Below are 9579 nucleotides of genomic sequence, written 5' to 3' on the forward strand. Positions count from 1 at the left end.
TCGCATACGCAAAAAGATAGGCCTAATCATTTCAGCAAAGCGCTCAAAATCCTCATCATCCTTTTTCTTGGATGGTTTTGGAGGAAAAGGCATGGGTTTCTGAACCCAAGGTTCCCTTTCTTTACCATGTTTCCTAGCAATAAAGTCTCTTTTATCATAACGTTGATTCTTTGATTGTGGGTTATCAAGATCAACAGCAGGTTCAATTTCTACATCATTGTTATTACTAGGTTGAGCATCATCATGAACATCATTATTAATATTTTCATTAGGTTCATGTTCATTACCAGATTGTGTTTCAGCATCAGACATAGATATATCATTTGGATTATCAGGTGGTTCAGCAATAGGTTCACTAGAAGTTTGCACAGTTCTATCATTTTTATTTTTCTTCTTTTTAGAAGAACTAGGAACATCAATATTATTTCTCTGAGAATCTTGCTCGATTCTCTTAGGGTGGCCTTCAGGATACAAAGGTTCCTGAGTCATTCTACCAGTTCTAGTAGCCACTCTGACAGCATAATCATTTTTCTTACTATTCATTTCATCAAGCACTTCTTTTTGAGCTTTAAGTACTTGTTCTACTTGAGTGGTAACCATAGAAGCATGTTTGCTAACAAGTTTAAGTTCACCTTTAATATCAGCCATGTAATCACCCAAGCGTCTAATCATATAAGCATTTTCTTTTAATTGTCTACCAAAATAAGCATTAAAGTCGTCTTGCTTATACATAAAGTTATCAAACTCATCCAAGCACTGACTAGCAATTTTAGTAGGAGGAACTTCAACTTTATCATATCTATAGAGAGAATTTACCTTTACTACCTATGTCGGGATATCGGGATCAGGAGGTTCTTCAACAAATAAATAATTGAGATCATAAGTTTCTTCAATAGGCGGTATATTAAGACCATGTATCTCTTCAATAGGAGGTAAACTCTTAACGTCTTCAGCTTTAATACCTTTTTCTTTCATAGATTTCTTTGCCTCTTGCATATCTTTGGGACTGAGAAATAGAACACCTCTCTTCTTCGGAGTTGGTTTAGGAATAGGCTCAGTAATTGGAGCAGGAGCTGGCTCTGGATCTGGCTCAGGAGGTGGATCAGGAGGTGGCTCAGGAGGTGCCCAATTATTTTCATTTGTCAACATATTATTCAGTAGAATTTCAGCTTCATCCGGTGTTCTTTCCCTGAAAAGAGAACCAGTAAAACTATCCAGGTAATCTCTGAAAGCATCGGTTAGTCCATTATAAAAGATATCAAGTATTTCAGGTTTCTTAAGAGGATGATCAGGCAAAGCATTAAGTAACTTGAGAAGCCCCCCCAAGCTTGTGGGAGACTCTCTTCTTTAATTTGCACAAAATTATATATTTCCCTCAAGGCAGCTTGTTTCTTATGAGCAGGGAAATATTTAGCGGAGAAGTAATAAATCATATCCTGGGGACTACGCACACAACCAGGATCAAGAGAATTAAACCATATCTTAGCATCACCCTTTAATGAGAACGGAAATATTTTGAGTAAATAGAGGTAACGTGATCTCTCATTATTAGTGAACAGGGCAGCTATATCATTTAACTTAGTAAGATGTGCCACAACAGTTTCAGATTCATAGCCATAAAACGGATCAAATTCAACCAAAGTAATTATATCAGGATCAACAGAGAATTCATAATCTTTATCAGGAACACATATAGGTGAAGTAGCAAAAGCAGGGTCGGGTCTCATTTTATCTCTAAGTGATTCTTTATTCCATTTAATTAATAACCTCTTAAGCTCATATCTATCCTTGCAAGCGAAAATAGCGGCAGAAGATTCCTTATCAAAAAGATAACCTTTAGGAATAACAGGCATGTTTTCATCATCACTATCATCATCGTATTCAGATTCAATAATTTCTTTTTCTCTAGCCCTAGCAATTTGTTCATCAAGAAATTCACTAAGAGGCACAGTAGTATCAGGCATAGAAGCAGTTTCATCATAAGTATCATGCATAGGAGAAGTGGCATCATCAATAACACGCGACATATCAGAACGAACAGCAGAAGCAAATGTAGGTGTCGCGAACTTACTCATAACAGAAGGTGAATCAAGTGCGGAGCTAGATGACAGTTCCTTACCTCCCCTCGTAGTTGAGAGATAGATCTTGGTTTTTGGATCTCTCAAGTTCTTCATAATGATAAGCAGATATAAATCCCAAGTGACTCAAAGAATAGAGCTATGCTCCCCGACAATGACGCCAGAAATTAGTCTTAATAACCCACAAGTATAGGGGATCGCAATAGCTTTCGAGAGTAGAGTATTCAACCCAAATTTATTGATTCGACACAAGGGGAGCCAAAGAACATTCTCAAGTATTAGCAGCTGAGTTGTCGATTCAACCACACCTGGAAACTTAGTATCTGCAGCAAAGTGTTTAGTAGCAAAGTAATATGATAATAGTGGTAACGACAACAAAAGTAAAAAACAGCAAAAGTAATGTTTTTGGTAATTTGTAGTGATTGTAACAGTAGCAGCGGGAAAGTAAATAAGCGTAAACCAGTATATGGAAAACTCGTAGGCACCAGATCAGTGATGGATAATTATGCCGAATGCGGTTCATCATGTAACAGTCATAACATAGGGTGAAACAGAACTAGCTCCAATTCGTCAATGTAATGTAGGCATGTATTCTGTATATAGTCATACGTGCTTATGGAAAAGAACTTGCATGACATCTTTTGTCCTACCCTCCCGTGGCAGCGGGGTCCTATTGGAAACTTAGGGATATTAAGCTTTTAATAGAGAACCGGAACAAAGCATTAGCACATAGTGAATACATGAACTCCTCAAACTACGGTCATCACCGGGAGTGGTCCCGATTATTGTCACTTCGGGGTTGCCGAATCATAACACATAGTAGGTGACTATAGACTTGCAAGATATGATCTAGAACTCTCATATATTGATGAAAACATAATAGGTTCAGATCTGAAATCATGGCACTCGGGCCCTAGTGACAAGCATTAAGCATAGCAAAGTCATAGCAACATCAAACTCAGAACATAATGGATACTAGGGATCAAACCCTAACAAAACTAACTTGATTACATGAAATCTCATCCAACCCATCACCGCTCCAGCAAGCCTATGATTGGAATTACTCACGGCACGGCGGTGAGCATCATGAAATGGTGATGGAGGATGGTTGATGATGACGATGGCGACGAATCCCCCTCTCCGGAGCTCCGAACAGACTCCAGATCAGCCCTCCCGAGAGGTTTTAGGGCTTGGCGGCGGCTCCGTATCGTAAAACGCGATGATTTCTTCTCTCTAATTTTTTTCTCTCCGAAAGCAAATATATAGAGTTGGAGTTTGCGTCGGAGGGGTCTTCAGGGGCCCACGAGGTAGGGGGCGCCCTCCCACCCTCGTGAGAAGGTGTGGCCCTTGGTCTTTAATCTTGGCGAGGATTTTTTTATTTTTTTCTAAGACCTCCTGTGGAGTTTCAGGTCATTTCGAGAATATTTGTTTTCTGCCACATAAAACAACATCATGGCAATTCTGCCTGAAAACAGCATCAGTCCGGTTAGTTCCATTCAAATCATACAAGTTAGAGTCCAAAACAAGGGCGAAAGTGTTGGAAAAGTAGATACGACGAGACGTATCAACTCAACGATGTCCAACATCTTCGTGTCCGCGTTGTCGTACACCTTCTCATTGGCTTTAGGTATAGTAGAGAATAGCGTGCGGGCACCCATGTGCTCCCCGCCTGTCGTCCGCGCCCGGACGAGCTGTGGCAAAGCGGACTCCGAGAAGAGCAACGACGTCGCGTTGGTGTCGATGATGTAAGGCACTTTCTTGGCGGCGGTTGCAGCCGACTGCCTACCGAGCTGCTTGGAGGCGTAGTAGTATGGAACCTTATAATGCTTCGACCATGGCGGCATCGGGATGGTGGGCGACACCGTCTGGGCTCTACGACCCTGGCTACGACCTCCACCAGCCTTCTGCTTCATGAGTGTTGCCTCCTTTGTGGCCTTCGCTTTGACGCGATGATTTTGCCGCGCCGCCGAGTTGATCTTCCGAGCGAGGGTGATGCTCGAATCCTCCTGCACCTCCACCACCTCCATCTTCGGCAGGTCCTGATCTGGTTCCATGCGTCGGTGGCGGCGACGACGAAGAAGAAAGTGGGAGAAAAGGGTGGGATTTGAGTGGAGAGCGGCAGGATGGAAGAAGAGAGTGGGAGATTTTGGCATGAAAACAATGTGCGGTTCTACAAAAGGGCTGGCTCCACCTTCTTTTGGGTGGGCCATGGGTGTAAGAGTCTGACGTGTCTCGTGCCGGACTCCTACAAAGCCCCCCTCCCCCATGTTTGGTTCTAGATTGAGGGAAAAATGTGTCCCGGATCGATCGGCGGACCGATACAAGACCGCGTTGGATGGCTTTCATGGTCTGAACCATGCAGTCCGGACGTATGCGAGCAGTTTGAGGGTCGGTGTTGGATATGCCCTCATCGCACTCGGTGGTGGCATCACTTCTGAATGAAACATGAGAGCTATTTTCCTAGTTTTTTTTAAATTCAACACATTTGTAGATCGAGCAACCTATTGCAACGTGAATGCATTAGTTGAATGAAGCTTTCAAGTTTCCCGCCCCTCAAAAAAATTGTAACTCTATCATGATGAAATAAACTCTTTTACTCTCGCAAAAAATAAGGCGAGCACTAGGCTCCGGTGGACTAGCGCAATGGTTCGGCCGGTCACATCGGGCGCATCAGATTGTGTTGTTGCCCACCTTCAGGCCAGTCCTTTAGATCGTTCCTTTTTGCTCAAGAAAAATCACATCCAATCCAAAGAAACAACAGCTCCATTGGACACCGCCACGCGAGGCCTGGCCTTGAAGCATCACCAGGTCGTCGTCCCTCGCCGTCCGCCGCCTCCCATCACTGGTCGCCGTCGTCGCAACACCAGTCCCACTTGTTCCAGCAGTACCTCTACGCAGCACCCCACCGTCATTGTAGAACGCCCGACCCCTTCGTCGTTGCAGCAATTAGCAGTCACCGGTGTAGCACCGCCATGCCGCCAGGCCGCAGCTGCCAGTGTCGCCACTTGCACCATTGCCACCATGTCGCGCCGGTTGAAACTTTTTCCATGCCGGTTGAAGCTTTTTTCACGTCGATTGAAACTTTTTCCACGGTTTGAAGCTTTTTTTCCCACACCCATTGAAGCTTTTTCCATGGTTGAAGCTTCCTTCTTCATCGGTTGAAGCTTTTTTACACACCGGTTAAAGCTTTTTCTGTTGTTGAAGCTTTTTCTCATGGGTTCGAGGCTTTCTTCTTCGCCGTTTGAAGCTATGTTACACACCAGTTGAAACTTTTGTCGCGCAAGCAGTTGGTGTTGCTGGTTCCAGCAAAACGCGCTCACCGGTTGCATCACATGGTTGCAGCTCGCAACCTCCCGTGCTCTTGTAGTCCATGCCCGCGAGCTCGCAGGCCATGGACGTGGGGTGCAGCATGCAGCCTACCCCATGAACTGACTTCACAACAGGCGCGACAAAAAGGCTGAATCTCGTGACCAGGGAGGAGGAGGAGAGAGAGGCCAGAGAGGAGGAAAGAGAGGCCACGGACACGGAGGAGAGAAAAGCAGCTTCATCGTCTTTGTTTCGATGTGCTTGTGCGTGAGGTGAGAAAAAACAGAAAAAGAGAGATTCGAGGAAGACGACAAAGGGGATAAAGCTAGCGAAGGAATAAGGTGAGATGCATGCGTTGCTGGCCCGTAGGATTTAAGTTGATCCAATGAGAAAGAGAGGCCTGCCGGTTGCAAATGTTTTTTCTAAAAAGAAATCCTCAAATCGATGCTTCCTCGAAAGTCACATTTCAAGCACCGGATGAACGGAACGAGGACAAGAAATTTGGTCACAATGCTTCCCCGAAGTGACATGCGGCTGCCTTCCCGGTCACAAACAACCTCATTTTTTGAAAACAAAAATCAGAGGCAACTGGAAAATCCTCACCCGTTCGATTAAAAATCGGACGGCGCTTAGGCCTCCGTTTATCCCCTCCCATATCCTCTTTCCGCTCTCTCCCTCTCTTCCTCGCTGCCTCAGTTGGCAACTTGACGCTCCCTTGCCTCTCTTCTTCTCCCTCCTCCGCCCGCTCGTCCACCTCAACCTCATCAGGATAAGGTAGCCAGTAGCACGGCACGCTTCCAGAAGCTCCCGCCGGGCCCAATCCCGCCGCCGGCGCCCGGTCCTGGAAAGGCTGCATGCATGAGTAGTCGCGCTGCCGCCGCCGCCGCCGCCGCCGCCGCAGAGGAGCCATGGGGATGGTTACCGCTGCCGCCCTTCTCGCCTCATCGCCGCAGACTCCGCTCGTCCGCGGGTATCTCCCCGGCCTGCCGAGGCTGCGCCTGAGGCCGGCCTCCCCCTGCGTCAGCGCGCTCAGGTGACTGCTTGCTGTCTGCTTGGGATGCTCTGGATGCCCTGTCTGCTTTATAAATGGCTTTGCGTTTGTTTGGGATGCTTGGCGCTAATTGCACGCGAGATATTGGATGTTTAGCATGAAAGTGTTAGCCGGGGAAGGGATTGAACGGACGCAGGCGTTTCTTACTTTGGATTATTGGTTTGTTACGGCCTTATGGATGGTCTAGAGATAAGTTCAAGTCAGGTCAGATTTAGGCTTCTCCGGAAGCTTGGTATAGGACCTAGAAAATGCAGGTGGCGTTGGCACTTCACTTGTGGGTCGATTGTTTATTAAGTGACACCGGAGTTTGTGAGGAACAGTGCACATTAGTTAATGCGATGAATATTTTCTTGTCAGTATGTTTTCGCCTGAGCATGCGTGCTGATTCCTACGCTGTATTTTAGATCATCCACAATTGAATTAGCAAAACGTTAGTAGGTTGATGTATGCCAAGTTAGTGGATTGATGTTGCTTTTGTTCTTGAGTTACAATGTTTCAACTTTCAACTAACATGTTAGTATTTTTGCAGGTCAAACAATTTTGTTCAAAGGTGTTACATCGCAAATATTGAGGTTGATGTTAGCAATGTAAATAAGGAAGAGGAGGCTTTCGATGATCATCCATCATTACCGCCAGGCTGCTCTATTCCAGTTGTCAATATCCTAGGAGATGTTCTAGATTCTAGTCCTTTTCCACCACATGATAGTACTCAGCACCATGCCGATTTTGAGGAGCTGCCGGTATGTATTTTCTTTCCTCCACCATGGTCTTCGTCAAATAGTCTTGTTTTGTCGTCTACTGACAGTCTGTTCATAATTCAGGTCTTATCTGAAGGAGAGCAACAAACATTGGCCGCCACTCCAGCTCACCCTGCTGGACTACATGGTAAAGGCATTTTCATGGCACCATAGTTGGATTATCTTTATATAACTGTTTACACTTTACGCGCTAAGCCATGCAGTTAATAATTAATAATGTTGTTCCTTTTTGAGGAATATGGGTTCATTAACCAAAGTATCTGCTATTGTAATATTTCATAATTTGCAGCTGATTAATGTTTTCAGTTTTCAACTCCTAGTATGTGACAAGCAGGCATACCTACCCCTAGTGATTTTTTTAATCTTTTTACAAAAAAATTAAAATAATTGATGGGCAAGCCTCCCGGCAATCCATCTATCATGGAACTTAATACCCCTTTAACATCATTTATGCAGCTCTCTATGCTAGCTACTTGTTTGGTAACCTTGTGGAACAGCTCTGGAATTTTGCTTGGCCTGCTGCCCTGGCAATTCTTCATCCAAGCCTATTGCCTGTGGCTATTGTTGGTTTCTTCGGAAAGGTGCCCATCGCTGTGCTAAATTCAAGAGATGTTAGTAGAATCAACAATCTAAATTATTTTATGATTTCCAGCTCTCAGTATTTCTCGGGGCTCCAATAGTTGGCAAACTTATGGATCATTTCCCGCGAATACCCATGTACACAGGATTGAATGCTGTCCAGGTACTTGCTTTATTTTCTCTGCTTTCTTGCATTATGGGCAAAGAGAATAGATTGCTCTAGATTATAATTTTATGCACAATGAAAAATAGTTTATGCCAGTTTTCTTCTCAACCCGACTATTCAGGTGGCCACTCAGTTAATATCAGCTGCAATGGTCATATATGCTCTCAAGAACGCGGGCCGTACTTCTACATCAGCTTTGCTTCTCAGGCCTTGGTTCATTGTGCTAGTGATAGCCGGAGCTATTGAAAGGCTTGCAGGATTGGCACTAGGAGTTTCCATGGAGAGGGACTGGGTTGTGCTGGTATGGTTGCTAATCCATATTTTGTTTTGCAGATTCTTTCCTATTTTTTTTCAATGAAATGCATTCCACTCCTAAAATAGCAAGTGTTAGTGATTTAGCAATGGAAAGCTTGCAATTGTAAGAAACACTTAGGAATTACAAATAGCTTGTTTTCTTGTCGGTTTTGACCAACTGTATGGCTCACTGTTCTTCTTTCTCTATGAAGTTAGCAGGAACAAACAGGCCTGTTGCATTAGCTCAAGCTAATGCCATGCTTAATCGACTTGATCTTCTTTGTGAGGTGAGATAGTCCTACGTCCTGACGATATAGAGCTTGCATCTTTTTAAATTTATGAAGACTTCGGGAGATGACAAGAATGTCTGTTTGGTGGATCTTGTTATCTTATTATTCTGTACTTTAATCACAGCATGCAATCAATTTTGAGTGGAAATTATAGTTGCATAACATGCATAACCATTTTGGATATCGCAGACCGTTGGTGCTTCAGTTTTTGGCCTTCTGCTCACCAAATACGACATAGTAACCTGTTTGAAGATTTCCTCTGCTCTAATGATATGCAGTTTTCCCATTCTGGTATACCACATATATCTTTAAGCTGAATCTTGAATCACCAGATTTAGCATACATTAGCATACTCACAAGATGCTGTATGGTCTTTTTAGGTTATGTTGGGTCAATTAATTAACAGCGTCTCTTGTCATGCGCTTGATTCCTCGAGAACCCCCAGTGACGAATCTATTTGTGCTGATCTATTGGATGTCCGCAAGATAGGTGAGGAAGTTTTTCTTAGAGAATGTGCAAAAGCTTTGCCCATGTTACCATGAAGCAGAAAATCAAGTAATATACTAGAGTCCAGGCACGAAGTGTTTTTTCATCCATTTAAAGGAAAACCCAGCACCAAACGTAGCAACACATCATAATGCCTAATCTCACAGTGGATCGTCCCAGTGAGGAACTTAGATCAAATTAGTTATTTAAGTTCAGTTATATGTGGATGTTCTGATATTCTCTCTACCATTCAGTTCAAAATGGCTTAAGTTCTATCAAGCATGGCTGGAATGAGTATAAGCAGCAGACAGTTCTACCTGCAAGTGTAGCTACCGTGTTTCTAAATTTCAACGTGGCACTTGCTCCTGGCGCGATAATGACTGCATTGTTGATGCATCGGGGTATGTTTCCCTTTCCCAGCTCAAATTTATCAATTTCAGAGAAATGTCTACAAATTAGTAACAGCTGTTTAACAGGTATTAGTCCATCTATCGTCGGTGCTTTTAGTGGATTGTGTTCTGTTATGGGTCTTGTTGCAACATTCATCTCCTCAAGCCTGGTGAAAAGAGTT

The 9579-nt window shown here is 43.9% G+C and overlaps 1 protein-coding gene across 1 annotated transcript in view; it reads left to right on the plus strand.

Moving 5' to 3' along the window:
* Positions 1 to 6063: 6063 nt before the first annotated feature.
* The window catches only part of LOC125506834 (solute carrier family 40 member 2, chloroplastic-like), a 5021-nt gene continuing 1505 nt past the window's right edge, over positions 6064 to 9579 (plus strand). The window contains exons 1-11 of the mRNA XM_048671544.1: positions 6064 to 6417; positions 6965 to 7175; positions 7257 to 7320; positions 7650 to 7774; positions 7846 to 7935; positions 8060 to 8239; positions 8445 to 8519; positions 8712 to 8813; positions 8903 to 9011; positions 9263 to 9409; positions 9485 to 9576. Coding sequence (XP_048527501.1) covers positions 6293 to 6417; positions 6965 to 7175; positions 7257 to 7320; positions 7650 to 7774; positions 7846 to 7935; positions 8060 to 8239; positions 8445 to 8519; positions 8712 to 8813; positions 8903 to 9011; positions 9263 to 9409; positions 9485 to 9576 — 1320 coding nt within the window. The 5' untranslated portion in view covers positions 6064 to 6292. The remainder of the gene's footprint in view (positions 6418 to 6964; positions 7176 to 7256; positions 7321 to 7649; positions 7775 to 7845; positions 7936 to 8059; positions 8240 to 8444; positions 8520 to 8711; positions 8814 to 8902; positions 9012 to 9262; positions 9410 to 9484; positions 9577 to 9579) is intronic.

Source organism: Triticum urartu, chromosome 5, assembly GCF_003073215.2.
Source record: "Triticum urartu cultivar G1812 chromosome 5, Tu2.1, whole genome shotgun sequence".
Taxonomy (NCBI): Eukaryota; Viridiplantae; Streptophyta; class Magnoliopsida; order Poales; family Poaceae; genus Triticum; species Triticum urartu.